Source organism: Pundamilia nyererei, unplaced genomic scaffold (assembly GCF_000239375.1).
Source record: "Pundamilia nyererei isolate P.nyererei 1_Seehausen unplaced genomic scaffold, PunNye1.0 scaffold00126, whole genome shotgun sequence".
NCBI lineage: Eukaryota > Metazoa > Chordata > Actinopteri > Cichliformes > Cichlidae > Pundamilia > Pundamilia nyererei.
In genome coordinates this window covers 1,700,246-1,719,247 of record NW_005187527.1, presented here as the reverse complement: position 1 = coordinate 1,719,247, position 19,002 = coordinate 1,700,246, and the positions used below count along the sequence as shown (strand labels likewise).

Here is a 19,002-nt window from a genome sequence, read left to right as displayed (position 1 = left end):
TATATATATATATATATATATATAAAATGAAGGGTATACCTTCTTGAAATTCCACAAGAAATGCTAATACATAATGAGACAGCAGAGGCCATTAAAAGGTGGATGAGACAACAATGTTCTGGCTGGCAACATCTAAATGTTTAACATCTTTGTGAAACACGAAGTCAAGTCATGACACTTGAAAGGACAGATTCCTGTGACGTATCAAAGGAAAACGTATCTCCGAGACGCACATCAGTCGACGTGTACCGGCGTCAGGGGGCAGCGGATCTAAAATAAATTCAATCAACTTTTCAAGGTGACGTGAGAAACCAGATTGTGTGGTGACAGCGTCAGCGAAGAAAAGAGTGGAAAAGGGTCTGCAGTGATGCAGATGAAGCATCTTTTATCTGTGCTGCTTCCCTTGCTGTCATTCTCCAACTATAAAACCAGTGCCTGCCTCCTCCCTCCCTCGTCTCTGCTTCTATGGCGCAGATACAGTATGTAGCCATGATGCATAAAGTTGCCTCAAATAATTATAATTTGAATAATTAAATATAATTTAATTAAAATAGGGAATTCAATAAAAAATCATTTCGTGCACTCAGGTCTCCATTAAAAATGAGACCTTAATCTGAATAGAAAATTACCTGATGAATAGAGGTCATAGAGGAGCTGTTAATTAAAATATCCAAAATTTAAGCAGATATCAGCCCTGATGGGCAGCCGATTTTACATCTTTTTTCTTTTCCTGTTGCTGCAAGCACAGATTTTAAGAACTGATGCAATTTATTTGGGGGTTCCTGTAACATCCAAATAAAGACTCAATCCAGTTGCTGCACCGCTGCACAAATAAGCTTCACGCTACATTCGCTTCCACTGCAAAGTCCATAACGGGAGCCTCGCAGCCTCCACCACCAGCCATCCAGCTTTCACCCTTTTCAGCCCCCCCGCCCTCACCCATCTCAATGAGCATGTACATGGGAAAATTAGGTCTATGTCTGCACTCACAAAAGGCCTTTTCTTGCTTTATATGCAGCACTTTGGAACATGTTTTAAGCAAATGGCGAGAGGGTGGGGTTGTAAGCTACTCTCTTTTATGGTATAGCAATCACTCCGTGGCAGCTACAAGCACTTTCCTTAAAATCACACCTTGGTAAGGAACGGCCACGGTCCAGTGGTCTGAGAAAGCCATTGATGGAATTAAGGCTCATGAATACGAATGCAGCGCGCGGCAAGTGAGAGCTCTCCCACTGTGTAATATTGACATGCTCCCTGGTCAGAAAATAGCCTGGCATAATTAGCTTTCACAAGCAAGTACAGGGTCAGCAGGAGAGGCCACTCTAGACACCAACAATACCCTCAACAGGAACATGTTTGCCACTGAAAATGAGTGCGGTGCAGATCTTCAGTTGCCAGCACTATTATTCTGTCTACCTCTACAATATCAAGTGTTATTGATATAGTTATACAATACAAAGACTAATATGGCCCAAAAAATATCAGGTTATGTGAGTAAATGAAATAAATAGTTCCTAAAAGCTGTCTAGCTATAAGGTTGGATATAAAAATATAGACAGATTCAAAGCCTATAAACACACCACAGACTGTATATTAAAGACAGATGTAGCCACTGTGACATCACCCTTTGCTTTTGCCATCTCTGTGTTATAAGAAGTGAAGGTGATGAGTGAGGAGGGTTACTACACTCTCGTTAGCAAAGTGACTCTAAACAGGAGAGTAAAAATACATAAACATTATGTTGTATTGAACTGAGACCGTAAACTTATAAAAGTGTTCCAGGTGATAGATAAAGGCCCAAAGGGTTGTTTTCCCATAGATTTCAAAACATTTTGTCGCTTAAGTTGATTTAATCTACAAGAAAGCTAGTCAGAGAGTATTTCTTTTCAGGTAATTATGCAGTTTAGCCAAAACAATTTAGAAAGAGTATGTGTCAGCATGGCTGAAATAGTGAAATTTTAATATTTCAGTCTTGTATGGTTACTTGTAACTGTTGCACACAGGAAGAAATGGGATTGTCAGAACTGCTGGAACAATCATTGGTCGACAACAAACCTCATGAGTTAACCCATATGGAAAAGATATATATAAATCTTATAAAGTTTGTATCTGTCTTGTGTGAAACTTGTATGAAAAGCATATAAGAGTGAAAACAGATATAAGATCCCTTGAAAAATTATATAATGAAACTTGTATGTTTTGGATACTTACTAAAACAATATATGAAAGTAATGCGAAAGTGGCCACTTTCATGAGTGATCACATATAAGTTTTTACTATTTCTTTTCCATATGTTGCTGACCGAGAACACCCTCTTTATTCTGATGTAATGTCTTCAGGACGACATTGCAGGATGCTTTGCTAGTAAAAGTGCAATTAGCATGCTAAATAATAATGTCTGTGTGATGTCTGTGATTTATGACTTGGTGAATCACAATCTTAGACTAATTTCGACGAACAATAAAGTTATTTTAAGTGTAACAATCTGACCTTTTTAAAAAACGATTTGCCCCCTGCTGGTCATTAGAAAGAATGCAGATTTAAAGCACTTCCATCTTTTACATACAGTTTATAAAACATGACAGGCCACAGACCATAGATCAGGGAAGTCCAACTCCAGGCCTCAAGGGCCGGTGTCCTGCAGCTTTTAAAAATTATCCTTGATCCAACACAGCTGATTTAAATGACTAAATTAAGTCCTCAACATGCCTTGAAGTTCTCCAGAAGCCTGGTAATGCACTAATCATTTGAGGTGTGTTGACCCAGGGTGAGATCTAAAACCTGCAGGACACCGGCCCTTGAGGCCTGGAGTTCCCCACCCCTGATTTAACATTTGAGTAGAGACTTGAGATAAGACCTGAAAAAAGTTTTGTATGGTAGTCTAAGCATCATAAAGGCACAAAGATTCCCAAAAAAGAGCAAGTGGAAGGTCAGAAACATCACAGAAAGCCATTACGCAGACAATGTTATCTGTGATGGTTAATGACTAATTAATCTGATGGTAAAATACTATTATTACTAGTGATTATCAGAATAATCTTAATCATGTTGCTCACCTAAGGGAGGAGGAATGTCAAATGAGATTCATCTATTGTTAGAAATATAAATAAGTCATACGCAGTCCCCCAAGACAGGAATCTCCTGCTGAGGTTTTCTATGCGTGGTACTGGAAATGCGTAGAGTCCAAGTGGTACAAACTCTGTGAATATTCAGCACACTGGAATAGATCAAAGGGAATTATGCAACTGTGCTATGAAACATTAATCACCAGAGAGTGTCATCAGTTTTCCAGCTTCAAGATTGATACACTATGTTTTCCTTGTGTTTTTTTAAACGTGCACATGGATCTGGCAACCACAGATCAAACACAGTGATAATTGAACTATTTTATACCGATTAGTATTTGAAGGTTGTGATGATTCAAAGCAAAAACATTTAGCCCATATTTCCCAAGAATCGGGCAAAATTGAGCTTGAGATCTTTTAACGTAAAGAGGAAATGGGATATGAAAATCTTTAAAGTGCTTCTTTCATTTCCAGATGTATCATATGTTCTCGTGACCGGCTGGATAATTCATAAAACAGATACCAGAGACCAAGATACCAAGAAATGTTGAGATTATATTGAATCGAGCTACTTTTACGGAGCGGGCTTCAAGACTGTGCGGAAAGGCAGATGTGGAACGGCAGGTATTCCTGTGAATATCTTTCTAAAAGGCATTTGGAAAACGAAACTTCTAAGGCATTGTGCTTGGTTGGTAAAACAGTAAAACAAGAGTATCTAAGAGTAGCTTTTCACCACTGGATAAAGTGCTTGGACAATAAATAAATGATGATGCTGAGTACAATTCTGACCTGGCTAAGCTTCTTCTAGACTGAAAAAGACCAAAGCTGTTAATGCTCAATACTGTCCATGTGCTAAGCATCCAACATTACAAACAGTGCAGATGTTCAGCCAGGAAAGCTATAAAGCCTGGTGCAGCAAATCAGCGTCGCATCCATGGAGGGTAGATGTAGTAGGCCAGGAAATTTCATCATAAAACATCATTAAACAGGTAAAGAGACTTTCAGTAATTACATTTTCCTTTATTCTCTATTAATTGATGAGCTTGACCTAAGAATGGCTAATTATCCTACAGTATTGATCAGAACTGAATCAAACTTACACGCAACGATCACCTGGGTCTGCACCCAAACTGTGTTCAAGAATATATTTGCTGTTTTATTTTCCAGCAGCTCTTGAGTTTTTAGTTTAACTTGTGCAAAATGATCAGTCTTCTAAAAAAAACAGTAAAAGAAAAAGAAAATTCTGAATCTTTAGACTCAGCATTGGCTCATTGTTTGTGATTAATATGTCCCAGCTATGCCACTGATTGCACAGCTTAGAGTCACAGGGCCCATGCTTGTTATCATCAGGCGAGAGGTTTCCACAGAGAAAGCAAAATACTATTTCTCTCATATGTCACTGAACTGTGGGAGAACGCACAAAGTAGACAGGAAGACCCTGCACGAGCAGAAAGTTCAAACCCTCTTACCAAGAGGTGACAGCTGTAACCACTGGACCACTACAGTACAACTTTCTGATAAAACATCTTCATCCACCGGAGAGATTTTTTGGTAGACTTTGCAGATTCGGATTATAAATAGCACCTTTGAGCACAATTCTAGACATATCTTTTCGGCAAATTGGAATTGGGGTAACCAGATGAGAGCACTAACTAAGAGCGGATGGGACCAGGCTAATAAAGCAGATTCACCCTGAAGGTGCTTACTGTGTGCCGCCATTAGAGAATTACAAAGCAAACAAGGTGAAACCTCACCCCGTTTTGCTCCCTTGAACTTGTCTTGCCAAGGTTAGAGGGCGTGTGTCATGAATGTAGATCCTGCTCCCCACGCCCTTGTACAGCGCCGCAGAATTTTGATTGCGGATGCTCATTCATGCCCTCCTCCCATTAGAAAGAAAAATTACGTGACAGACACAAAGAAAAAGAATCACTGAGGTAGTTTTTAAAAAAAGAAGCTTAAGACGAAGAGAAGTTCTATGGAGTCAAAAAGGGACTTAAAATCAAAGAGTAATTGAGAGGACAGGGAAACGGGCTGAGAGGTAGTGAGATAGTAGGATTAGGGCGGGAAGAGTATCTTGTAATGCCGTGCTGAGCAGCGACCTGAAGACTTCTCAGCCGAGCAGTTTGAGCCGTCCTCAGTACGACCTAAACTCACAAAGATGGCTGACCTTTCAGCAATGTCAAATGGCGATTACGCCAAGTGACAAACATCCACATAAGCTATTTTCACACATGCGGCGCAATCCTGAACTTCTATGAAGCTTACCTGAGAGAGGTACATGTGAGAACGCAATTCTCCAACACAGTCGGTACAAAGTACACGGGACGTCAGATTGCACCTATGTGAGAATAGCTCAGCTAATAGCCAGGAGCATTCACCGACTCCTGCACGCAGCTCCTTCACCAAGCTATTTTCACCCTTCTGAAGAGGACCGTTTCTTCCTGTGTGCCACATGTGAAAAGGAATATAACCCAGCCTGATTTTCCTCAAACAGTTTCCAAGTGTAAATGTGTAAATGTTTAAATTCACTCTTTAAATGTGCATGACAAAAGCTGGCAGATTTGTACTACATTAGAGGAAAAAGAGAAAGCTGTGACCTCTCGTGACCAAAGTGAAGGTAATTCTTGAAAGCACAGCAAAAGCCATCAAAAGCAACCAAAAAAAATCAAACCTAATCAAAGAGAGAAATATCATTTATCAAAGTTTTTTCGATGAACACTGAAGGTCACTGCATGGAAAAGCAAGAAGATAGACAGAGATGCGCGATTAATGTGATTATACTGAACTCAAAAAGGTTGGGGAGTTTACATCTAAATGTCAGTGACATTTACATTTATGAAAGCCCCGCACCAGTGATAAACACCTGTTCACCAAAAGCTCAGTCGACTCAAAGTTTTGGTGAGGAGAATCGGTTTAACCAACACCGAGAGCTGGCCTGAAAGGACGTATCACAACATAATCACGACGAACAGCTCTAGACCCTGTGCAGGGAGGGTGTTTCTTAATGCAGCTGTTATTCTGATTAATTTACCAAAGGGACAGATGAGGTGGAATATAAAAAAATAAATAAAAGAATGTAGTGATTAATCACGACCATCACATTTTAAACAGCTCTGTCACAAACACAGTGTGTGAAAACGAAGTTGTTGCCCTGGAAGTTCACGGCGACAGCGTGCGAGCGCGCGAGGCTGAGGGCAGGTAACGAGCCTCCCGACTCTGTGGTAAAATATAAATGAATTATGTCCCGCATCACATCGAGGTTCGCTTTTGTTTCACTTAAGTGATTAATAAGGCTGGATTCAATTAGATACGCTTACTTTTATATGCACCAGTATCATCGCCACTGCCAACAGACTCAGTTTGTTTAGGCTGTTTATATGATTGCATAAACTGACAATTTCCCGCAATAATCCTGTTTACATGACTACACAGAGCCGAGCTGTTTATTTTTGTTCTTAAATGATAAACTGTCTGCTCGCCCCTATCAAATTTAATCCAAACTATTACAATTACAATACTGCTGTATAAAATTATACTGCAATTCATTTTTTGGGGGGTGGAAGCGAAGGGGGATAATTAGAAGCGCAATGCTATTTTTTCTTTTTTTCTCTTCGTCAGACTAGTTGAAAGGATGGCGATGACTCACGCAGCTGTTGCCCCTCATAACCCAGGGTTTTTTGGATTTGGATGTAGAGGCAGGACTGCTGGGAAAACAGTTCACAGAGACGGGAGAAAAAGATCTTTTAAAGTGGCTTAGTGTTATACTGAGTTCCTTAGGATGTCCCCAGCTCTAAAAAACCAATCATTTGTAATGCTCGCAAAATAACGGTCCGTGTGCATGGGCGGCATTTTTGGATTGCTTTTTTTTTCCTCCCGGAAGCACCCATGACCTCATTTTCAGCCCTTACTGTTGCTAGGTTACAAAGTACTTCATCGTAAACCATCTTCTTTAAAATTTTCTCCTCCGCCATCATTTACTGATTTAATACCATTAAGTTTCATGTGTAACTGGAGTCAATCCTTTGGGTCCAGTGGGTTGCGGGTTGGGGCCTGCATGGCTCGGGCTTGTTCTGGCACTTTCTAAAGAATGGGATCTGGAGAATTCAGAGGTGAGTAAACGTTTTGGACTGCATCCCATCCATTATTTTACCAGGGGGGAGGCCAGTGCTGTTGAGTGGTGCCATTGTGCATTGGGGGTAGGCATAGTGTGCAGCAATGTTTAGGTGGGTAAGTAACGTTCATAGGAAACCCAGGGCCCAAGGTTTTCCAGCAAATCTCTGCATTGTAATAGGATAATCAATGTTATCCATTTTAGTAGTTTTACACAAATCATATTTTAAGATTTGGACACACTAATCTAAAAAACTGTCATCATATCAAAGTTTTTAAATTGCAAAAATGATAAACTGATGGGATGAAAGGAGCTGCAAGAAGCTCTCAAATTCAGCATCAAAGGATGTTGTTTTTATCTTGGGGGAGAGAGATGAAGAATACCCAGCAAAGTTATTAAAGGTCAGTTAAAGTTGCATGCCCTCACTATGTTGGAGGAAAAATAAACGGATCCAGCTCTTTAGGGCAAAACGAAGAGATGGAGCTGTAGACATCAAATGTGTTGGCTACTCCCAACTGACAATTAAAAAAAAAAGGAATACCAAAAAGAGAAAAAAAAGTGATAAAAAATGGTGGAGCGCAGCGAGGAGCAAACATCAGATAGGGGGAAGGAAAAAGCCGAGTCGGCTCCCTCCACTCTGACTAAGCACCTGCTCCTGCCTGAATTAGCCCTTTCTTTACTGTTTGGACTCGTCCAAATGAAACTCACTCCCCTCATGACAAATGGACCAAAGCCTCCCACTTCCACTTTTTTTAACACATTATAAAACCCCATGTTTAGTGAGGCACCACTGTGACAGCTATTAATCTGATAGAACCCAGCTCCTGCTTCCAGGCTTCCTGTGGGGCAAAGAATAATAAAAAAAGAAAAACATTGCTGAAAACTTCCAAAGTTCTGGATTCTCCTGGCAAAGCTTGTAGGGGCATAATAAAGTCTATGGGGTATTCATCTTGGAATCCAAAAGCGGACACGGTTACGGTAGATTCAAACCACTGGCTTGGTCGTGTCAATCCGCTCTTTTATCTCCATCTCCTGAGAGTTACCAATTTTCTCCGTGTAGGGAGATACTCTTAAACATTTTTTTCCCCCCACGCAGGCTTCCTTTTCCATCTAATCACCACAGAGTCTCGTATCGCCACGTCTGGGAGACCCGGGCTTACTCAATAGGCCGCCAGCTTGAAATTTATTGCAACTAATTGGCCAAAATTGAATGCGGCAGGTTCTTATCAAAGACGATTGGAGTGGGGTTCGGAGGCAGGAAGGCTGAAAAATGAGACAGGATAATGAATGTCAGGTGATGTCATCCAATGCGGGAAAAGAATAGAAAGTGGAAGAAATAAAGCTCTTTGATTTAAAAACTCTCCATGAAAAGAGGGTTACGCCGGGGCAGGCGGCAAACAAGCACAGATGGAAAGGCGGTTTGAATTCCTGCAGTAATCCAAAGAAGTTCTGAATGCGTTTACTGTGTCGCATGTTTGGTTTACAGTAAAATGGAATCTTTATCTTCCCTTTCTGCCAGAGCTTTTATTAATACCCTTTTTGCATATTAACGCCGGCTGCAAAGAAAGAAAAAAAAACACCTCCCACCATTCTCTATTTGTTCACGCTATTACAACAGGCAGTTGTCTCCCGCTGTGCTCATCGGTCATGTTTTTGTTCTGTAATTGTCAGGTGCTCAACACATAATTGTATCATGGAAAAAACAGCCTCCAACCAAGAGTAAGCAAGACAAACCAATGACTCCTGCATAAACAGAGAAAAGCTGGCGGAGAACACTTGTAGTTGAGAAGGAACAATGCCAAATATCGCCTCGATGCAATCTAATAAAATATATATAAACCTATTTCTTAGCCCGTTGGGAATCAGATCAATAAAGGTAGTGGATCTATATATGTATATACATATAACAAAGTGCTAGAGTGCTTCTTTCTTATTGAATCTGCCTGATTGAACTTAGCAAGCGAGGAACACCTGGGTGATATTCTGACATTAATGCAAATGTAAATGTATTAAGTCATCTGACAGCTCTTTGTTTCGGGAGTTAAATGTTTATGCAAACCCTGATTTTAAACAACACGGGCCACTTGTGGTACGGCTTTAAAGTCGTGCCTGAACAATGACTGCATTACGCTCACATCTGCTCGGCATTATAATCGCTCTCGATGCCAGCAGCAGCTGTCTGTTATATTAAAGCTTCATAAATACTTAAAGCTACTTGTGCCGTGTAATTTTGCTTGCTTTTCTGCTTTCTTTGAGCGTTGCACTTTCATCAGAGATATCTTCACTCTCTAGTTTTTGGCCGGGGGCCAAAATCACCCAATCTTAGATTTCTTATAATGCAACTTGATTTAATCTTTCGTCAGCTCATTCTGAAAGCTTACACCTGCAGTTTGTCATGCAGGGTTTTCTGATAAAAATGTTAGGCTCGGTCCAGGCTCAGATCATGATCATCACATCGAGAGTTATGGAAGACACTGTAAAGCTGTTTCACAGGGAGAGCTGTACATAAACAGCATGGACTGAGTGAAATTTAATACTGACATCATGCTGGGTTTTTTGCTACTTTTGTTTTTTGTACTTTCAGGGATGTAAGTATAAGGAGACATTTACTCTAAGTAGATGTAGACAGCCAGAAGACTTGACCTGTTGACATACAGTACAGTACAAAAGTCATGTATTAACCCTTACTTTGATTTATTTTGTTACGATAATGGAAATTAGTTACCTAGACTTATTAAAATACATGCAAACATACATGGAAATACAGTATATGAGGAGAAACAGAATTTGGACCATTGTAACAAGCTTCAAAGTCAATATTTAGTTTGACGACCTTGATTCTTTACCAGAGAATGAAACCTATTAGTCGAGCTTTCTTGTCATTTCTTTAAGTAATAGTTCTCCAGACTTCTTGAAGGATATTCAAAGCTCTTTTTTCCAATGCTGGCTGTCCTTTGTTCTGTTCTCTATCGCGATGATCCCACACTGCTTCAGTAATGTTGAGGTTCAGGCTCTGGCGAGTATTTCATTGTATGTTTTTCTATCCAGGTACACTTTTACTGCATTGGCAGTGTGTTTAGGATCATTGTCATACTGAAAAATAAAGCCACAGCCAATCAGACACCTCCCAGATTGTATTGGACTGTGGCTCAAAATCAGATGGTACTTTTCTGTGTTCATAATGCCATCAGTTTTGAAAGGATCCCCAGTCCCACTGGCTCAAATCCAACCCCAAACCATGACACAGCTTCACCCATGTTTTTCAAATGACTGTAGTCACTCACTTTTCCTACCTCTCTCCTGACCTCAATTGCTCCATAAGACTGGTTGCCACTAATTTAAAGTCTAGTCTTTGTGTAAATTGGCGTACTTCAGGTATTTGGCTTGTTGACAGCCACCCTTTTCACTGAGACCATTTCTGTTGAGGCTTCGACGAACAGGAGATGGATCAACCGAAAGGCCAGATGCATCTCGCAGGTCCTGTGTTAGCTCTTTGCTGGATTGTTTTTTTCCCATTTCGTAAAGACATTATTTCCACTGTTCATCTGCTACAGGTACGTCTCTTCAGTTTTTTCAGCAATCTTCAGCAAGAGGCTCCACACCGTGGACAAGCCAAGTTTTCAAGTTAATAGCAGCCAATGTTCAAAGAAAAACGTTGACAGATCTTCAGAAAGCCTGGAGAACTCTGCTTAAGACCAGTTTAAAAAATTACAACAAGCCCAGCTCCTGAGGGCTGGCTCAATACTTTTGCACAACCCTCGGTTTCTAATTATTTCCTTTTTGACAAACAGCTGTGATGATCAAAGATTTGAAGCACATAAGGATAAAATCAAAAACAATGCCAAGGGTTATGAGGCAGATACTGCAGTCGCCACCCTCTTTGCTGAGGGGATATCAGCACAGATGTGCTTGTTTTTTAAGCTATTAGGAATTACAGGTGCTAGGTCTGTGTTTTGTAAATATCACAACCAGTTAGCCTGAATAACTAATCCTCGTTTGGTCAGTGAAGAATACTGGTTCTTTAATCTGACGTTGAGCTAAATCAGTTAACAGGAACTGTTACTTTAAAGCCTTATGAAGGAAAAAAAGGCGTCAGCGTGTTTCTTCTCAGCGTTTGCACTTTGAGTCCCACGCACGGCCCATTTGCCAAAGACTACGTGTTTTCTTCCAATAAATCATACGTCCCTAATATCCTCCGGAAGCCGATTCTTCAGTTAATCCCACTCTCCTTCTCAAACAAATATCTCATTCAAATCCTCCAACGCTGAAATAAGGTCACAGGAGAAGGATAATGAGAACTGCTACGTATGGGGAAGATCATCGTCAAAGGCGAGAGGATCCTCCCATCTGCTTTTCGCTCCTTATCCCTTAATCACACTTGTCCCTCGGTCAGCACGAGGTTCCATCCGTCATTTGTCTCACGCATTCCCATCCAAGTGCGCTGGGATTGTTTGTTTTCCTCGTGCACGTCATTAACATGAAGTTTGTCAAATGTCAGCTGTCATGCGGCCGGCGGGGTGAAATCACAGGTTGTGTTAATTTAGTTTTGCTGTTCCTCGCGGGACTTATCACGCTGTGACATCCATTAACCTTCATCGTTAGTGTCATCTGCACCAAACACAACACGCTACATGTCAAAAATACATTTTGTTGTTCCGTTTTTTTGTTCTGTAAAATGACAAGTGTGACGGCGCAGCGGTGCGAAGGATCCCAGGGAGGCTACAGAAAAGAAATAAAGTGCATATGGAAGAAAAAAGACCAAAAACAGATCAGAACATGTAGGTGTTTAGATGTGTATGTGTTGAAAGGGGGGGAGTTGCTCCATCCTGACCTGCTTTTCTCCTTCAGGGGTCATACACAAGCCTGCCACAATGCTATCAGCTGTCCCTTAAGGTGGCTGCTGAGGTCTACTGAGATATAAGGTGATATATAGCTTTGATATAGCCTGTAATTACTTGCCGTGAAGGCCACACCGCCTTCGGGAAAAGAAAAGGGGAACATACAAAAAAAAAGGGTGGAGAGAGAGACAGAGAGACAGAGACACTGGGGCTCTGATGAGAAAAGGGTCAGTCTTGTTTGATAGCACAAGTGGCCAGCCTCTCCAGCGATTTCACACAGGGAAGTGGCACTAGATGTATACACGTGTTTGAAAGAGGGCAGATTCAACAGATACCTCAGCTGCAGAGAATCGCCTGTGAAAGTGTCCCACGGGGGAATGGCGATGATTGCAAAAAAAAAATCACAGCGGCGTGTGTGCACACACTATGCAAATGGTGTCAAATTGTGCTAAATTAAAGCTCGGTACCATGTTTCAATTACAGTATCATTAGCCTCCATCTAGCTTTCAGCACAGCACCACCTATAAGTGACATGTTTATCCAGAGGCTATGGATTCTGCACATCCGCAGTGTTCAAAGCACAAAAGGGGGGGAATAGCTAATGAAAGAGACCCATTCATTTCACCCTGTCACAGGATGGTGCGAGACAACCTTCATTTCAAGATGCATTACAGCGCTCGCGAGCTCAGTGACGCGCTATCACTCACATACAGAGTGCTATTAGCTCTCGCTTAAAAGACTGTAATGGAACCAAACACCTTACCAAAGTAGCTCTTTTATATGGCTTTATAAGTGGGCTAAACTGAAGCAGGTAGAGTTTGGGTTTGATAGCTGAATAACAATGGGGCTCTTCTTAGTGGTTGGTGAGGCGGGTGGAGGAGGGCTGAGCTGGCTAAATGTGTGTTGACAGCGCAAGCGAGCCAGTGACATGGCTGCACTTTTACCAGCGATGGACGCAAGCCTGGCACACAGACTAAGCCTGCAGCAGCGTGGCTCATCTTCAGACGCTACGTGAATGCTAACAACAGGGCTCGGCGGTCACCACGACTTAACTGGTGCCAGCAGGAGAGGCAGGTGGTACACAGGCCATAGTGGGATAAAAAGAGTGCCGAGTACCACAAGAGGAAAATAGCATGAGACCATTCACGAGTATGCCAATTAGTTTTTAACCAGATTAAGGTGACTGTGTTACTAAAACCACTTCTTCAAGTTAAATTGAGAGATTAGAAAGATTAGTCAACGTTTTTTCCCCTTAGTCAGCCGCCTACACTTGTTTCAACAGTCCGCAGTTTTAACAGCCACAACATAAAACTATCATTCATCAGCATTTTATGCATGCAGGAAATTTTATCAAACTTCAGGAAAGAAAATAAACTCTGATCACCTAGTTTCTCTAGTATCTTTCCATTGACTGTATGTTTTTCTATCCAGGTATGCTTTTACTGCACTGGCAGTGTGTTTGGAATCGTTGTCATACTGGAAAACCAAGCCACTGCCGATCAGTCACACTCCAGATCAAACATCAAAAATCTGACAGTATTTTTCTGCGTTCATAACTCAATTCTAATTTTGACATGATTCCAAAATGCAAAACTTTCCAAAAAATGTCCAATGAATTCTGTAGTCCATAAGACCTGTTGCCATTGATTTTCAGTAATTTGGCATACCTTAGCTTTTTTTTCCCCCACCGCTTCCCTTCCTTCCCTTCCTTAAGCTTCTTGACAGCCACCGTTCCTCTGAGACCATTGCAGTTAAAAGGACTGCACTGAAATGAGCTAATGTTCAAAGGGAAACTTTGAAAGGCCTGCAGAACTATTGCTCAGGTCTTGGAAGCAAAGTATAAAGAATTTAGACTTTTGCACAGTACTGTACATCAAGATTTATTTTTTTTAGGAAGTGTCCCTGTGCTCGTTTCTAGGTCTATATTTTTATTCTTGGACTCTACTACTCTTTCACCTTTTATTAAAGCCCATTCCAATTTTTTCAAACAGAAGGTTTGAAAAACAAATAGGAGGGAACGCTGTGTTTGTGATGACCATTTCATGGGTATCGCCTCCCTTTGACATTTTAGTTCCAAAAGTAGGGAAAACTATCTAAGACAGATCATTTAGAGAAGCTTTTGCTTCACAGGTTCCTGACATTGGTCTTATTATTTGCAACTTTGGCCATGTTTCCTATGAGCGTCCAGGACTTTAACAGTATATACATGATAATAAAAGAAAAAGCCAATATGTCTCCTTTCACCATTTGCTCAAAGCATTTGAGGAAGTGTTATATACTCTAAAAATGGAACAAAGACTTTGATTTACTGACAGATGGTGGTCATTTCTACACAGAACAAACTCAAGTCAGCTCTAAGTGAGTCAGAGTAAGCTTCACAGTTGGTCTTGTCAGCACCAAGCTGTGAGTGTTGATCCCCGCTGTTCTTGAGGACCACAACTGCAGCTTTAGGGAATACCATTTATATTAAACACTGTCTATATTTGCAAGATGCCTTATAGATTGCATCACTCTGGCTGAAGTCTAAACAGTGTCTGCCATACTTCAGAATGAGAACGTATCTGTGGGGTTTTGAATAATTAGCAGAAAGGTTACGCAGGAAGTCAGATATCCGTTAGTTTATCTGTTGGAGTTTAACCAATAACCTATTTTACTGACTGTAGGGCTGTTTTTGACAGGCCTGTTGCATATGTTTGCTTCGCTCGTGTACTATAACACAGACCTGTATGTTATTTTATTATGTTATTCTTTTTGATGCTTATATTTCGTCTTCTTTTTCTTTGCAAGCTACATATTCATGGTATAAGACAATAACCAGCCACAGGCACTAATAGTGTCATTGTTTGCCAAACATATATTTAAAAGACATGCATGACATACTTAATCGAATCCAGAAACAACAACGTACGTGTAACGTACACGAAATATCCGTATAAGCGTATCCGTAACGTATACGTTATGTAGCTGTTTGAGATCAGCTGCCAAACACAATATATATAATTTAAGGACTTGAGTGTTTTAAAAATTATTCCCAAAAGTTATACAGATGTGTATGTTGTAAATTTCATTCAGATTGATTAAGTTATCTAGGAGGAGTTGGCGAACAGACGTACACTACGATTAGAGTAAGACACTTTCAGCACTACTAGTCAGTTATTACGTTAAAAGAAGTGCCGTTCAACACAAATGTTTCATTCGTGGTTCTTTAAAAAGAATATATTTTTAATCCAGCCAAGTTCTGTATTATGTGTGTTTTTGTAGCCTAACAAATTAGCTCGGTAATCAAATACCTCATGAAAGCCACAATCAGGGGGAAATCAGGTTACTGGAAACCATGTAAATGCTCTAATCAGACTATTACCTTGTTTGGATTGTTTCCAGTGATTAGGCTATGGACAGAGACAGGAAAGTATGAGGTGAAGAAGGAACGTCTTTTAGTTAGTCAACTAAAAAATAAAAAGACATGAATATCCATAATCTCCCTGTCCTGGCTTTGGCCTTATCTTTGTCTGTTCTAACTGCTTGTTTCTGTTTCAGGCTCATTTTCCTTTTTAACCCCAATGAGCTTAGCTGCAGGTGCCTAGCAACGCCTGTGACAGCTCGACAATGAAATAGTCGGAGGTGGCCGTTCATTTGTTGTGCTAACCCCCGCATGCTAATGCCTAGCTGTGTCACTAAAGCCACGACCACATCCCTTCTTTGCCACCCTCCCTCCCAGTTCCAATTCATGCTACCCACACCTTTCATCCACTCAGCAGCTTCCTCTCCCAAGACAAAGTGCCCAGGCTCTGAATCAGGTTGTAGTTCCCTTTAAGCATCATTGAGACACCCCCGGTAGAAATGAGATGCTAAAAAGACACACTTGTCCCTGCTACTTTATGCTAGTTTTGTGTTCTTGACAGTTGCAGGACCCGTTGATTCATTCCTGCAGGGATTTTCGTCTGAGTGGGCGGCTCGGAGAACAAAGGAGCTACAGGGTGCATCAATTATCTGACAACATGTTTCAAACTACCTCGTTTTAGCATCGGCTGCTTTTCACACAGCTGATTATCTGAACTCTGTGTTACCAAACTAAAAAGCAAAGAGCAATAGTTTGATAAAGCCCAAACGTCCATTAGTATTCTCAAGGGGCCGTGACCAATCTGGAACTAAAGCTCTGGAAATAAGTAGAGGTGAACATACATTCAGCTTTGGAAATAAAATGAGGCAGACAAAGTCAATGCAGAGCAGCAATTTAGATAAAGTCCATCGCTTCTGAGTGCTCAAGGGTGTTTTGACCTCAAAGGCAAGGGAAACCATGCTTAGAATGATAGCAGATAGGAGTTTTTATTCTGCTCTTAAGTGCTGCAGTAAGTCAACAACACACCAAAGACTGACTATATGTATATTCACTCGGCACTCTCCCTGAGCTCCCCGTTCACTGCTTTCATACAACTTGCTTCAAACACTGAAAACTTGTTTATATATTGCCTTAATGTTAGCAATCTATTACACGCAAAAAGCCGAAGTACAGTAAGAGCATCCTCGCTCTCTGGTCTGACAAATAGGCCTCCATGTCCCGGTTTCTGCACAACAGGCTCATAACTCTGAAAACAAAGCTCACTTCTGGCAGTGAAACTCATCACACATGTTTCTTCTGCTTTAACAAATAACCTGTTCATATTATTTGTAATGATCATTGATTTGTGTCAGTTTAAATTTATGGCTGGCACAGATTAGCAGCCAGGTATGGTAAGGTTTGTGGTTAATGCTGCTTGTGGCTCACTGGTTTTCTCAGTCAAATTAATCCATAACAGAGAAAAGTGTATGCACTATACCCTACCCTAATAATCTGCTCTGCATTCATTTTGTGGCTTTGTTAACTTGGAGCTCTGTTTTATACTTTTAACAAATCTCAAGGGCTGGTCCCACACCAGACCCAAATAGTATTGAAATAAAGTGTGTACATTCTTGGGAGTAAGTAAAATATATTAAAAAAGCTACTCTTTTAAGAAAACATGTTTCAAAAAGAAGACATTTTTAATTTTTTATTAAATATCAGCAATCCTCAGGTGTGAATTAAAGTATTTCTCATTAACACAAGACTGGTTGATTATGTTTTCAAGATATGGCAATTATTTAAGAGCAAAAAGCAATTTGTTTCCTCTGAGCATGCCTGTGTGTGAACACGTACATATTCATGCATGCAAATAGTCTCAAGCTAGTCTTCTGAATGGGAGCCCAAACAACCTATCATTATTATTATTATCATCATCTGCTGTGGTCAACAATACACCTTTAAAATGAGTGCATATAAAAAGACCTTGCATCGTGGCCCTGGATTTCTTTTAGCGATGCTGCATAAAAGAAAGAAAATAGACTGGGAATGTGTTTTAAATTCTCTTTTTCATTCAAGGATAGAAAAAAACATAACTATACTGCATCTATTATGCATATTTTTCAATTGTCATTATGACCCTTTTCCACCACAATTCTTGGAAACGGTGTAGGAGGGTTTTTGGATCTTGTAATTTCGTTCTAAAGCTAAGTATGTACAGTTTTGACTACTTCCTGTTTAGTAGACTGGAGAACACACTGCACGGTTAAGTTTGTAACCCACAATGAAGTGAAAGCTAGCAAAGTAGGCTAATAAGCTTTCAGTGGGAAGGCGGTTTTAGGTTATTTATATCAGCTCCCATGTAGCTGTAGCTACATGTAGCTGTAGCTTCCATAGACTGTATATAAAATATGGATGTAGCCTCCAAATTATCTATGATTTTGTCTTCTAGCATAATGAATACTCAGCGTTAGATTTATGACCATTGCTATAAAAGTTTCTGTGGACAGATGTGACCACTTTTAGATGGAAAAAAGCTAAGTAGAGTTAGCCTGCTAGCTAAGCTAATGCTACCACTTAGCTAACACTAACAGTTAACTTTGCTAGCAAGCTGCATCCATACACTCTATAGATTAATTACATAGACACTAATAGGATCTAATTAGTGTTAAGAAACAAATAAGATGCTAGATTTTCACTCAGCAAATGTGACTTCTTAGACTTCCCACTTTATTTGTCACATAACAGTATTTAAAATGGTTGGTTCTCCAAACAGAACCAACACCCATGAAGAAAAGTAGTCCAGTTACTTGGCTCTCCTGACCTAAAAACTAACAGGCAGAACCATCTATAGCCACCTGTGTTTGCATTTACCTGTCAGCCCTTAATGTACATTTTAAGCCTCATAGAAAATAAAATGCAGCTATGAAAAGGAAAATTAGCTACAACCATTTTCATCCTGAACTGTAAACATGTTTGTTTGTACAGCAGGAACCTTTAACACAGGTGTCTACGGGGAAGTACTCAAGTTTTTTTTACTTCATCACTTTTTAACCTGGTTAAGTCCTCAGTGTGAAATTAAGTTTCATGGCAAAGCTGATTGCTTTAATTCAGCTTGAACTCTTAAATATTAATTATATAGCCGATTAAGAATATTTACTACAATTCAGACAAATTTATGTCCGTACCTTTGAGACATGATCTTGTATGCATCTGGAAGGTAACACCGTGTGTTCTCCATCTGTGCTGGGTCTGCGTCGCAGATCTTATCATCAGTGCGGCCGTAGTTGGCGCTTTCGATCAGGATGACGTCAGTGCCCGGGCACCGTAGCTCAATGGGGTAGCTCTCGCACGACAGCTCCCTCCTCACCACCGCCATGGGGATGGGTGCTCGACTGAAGGCTGAAAGAATACAAAATAAATAAATAAATCAGTGTGTGAGAATTTCCGTTTTCTTCTTACTGGTGAAAATATTTCTACAAATAAGTGTTAAAGCAACTTCATCCTGCAGTTGTGGTTAGCTCAGACCTGCATTTTTTAAAAAAAGTGTATACTACTGCAGGAAAATACAATCAAAAGGTCTGACACAGAGGCATAGGTGAAGAGGTTAGCCACCCTTTTCTAGAGAGTGTGGGTGGTTAGGACGCTGCTTGTTTGGAGTGGGAGGATGAG

General features: G+C 40.5%; 1 protein-coding gene across 15 annotated transcripts in view; it reads right to left on the bottom strand.

Annotated features, from left to right (window-relative positions):
* The window catches only part of LOC102199017 (latrophilin-3), a 263,343-nt gene that overhangs the window by 143,434 nt on the left and 100,907 nt on the right, over positions 1-19,002 (bottom strand). For all 15 annotated transcript variants that reach the window (XM_005743033.1, XM_005743035.1, XM_005743038.1 and 12 more), the window contains exon 4: positions 18,519-18,732. In XM_005743033.1, coding sequence (XP_005743090.1) covers positions 18,519-18,732 — 214 coding nt within the window. The remainder of the gene's footprint in view (positions 1-18,518; positions 18,733-19,002) is intronic.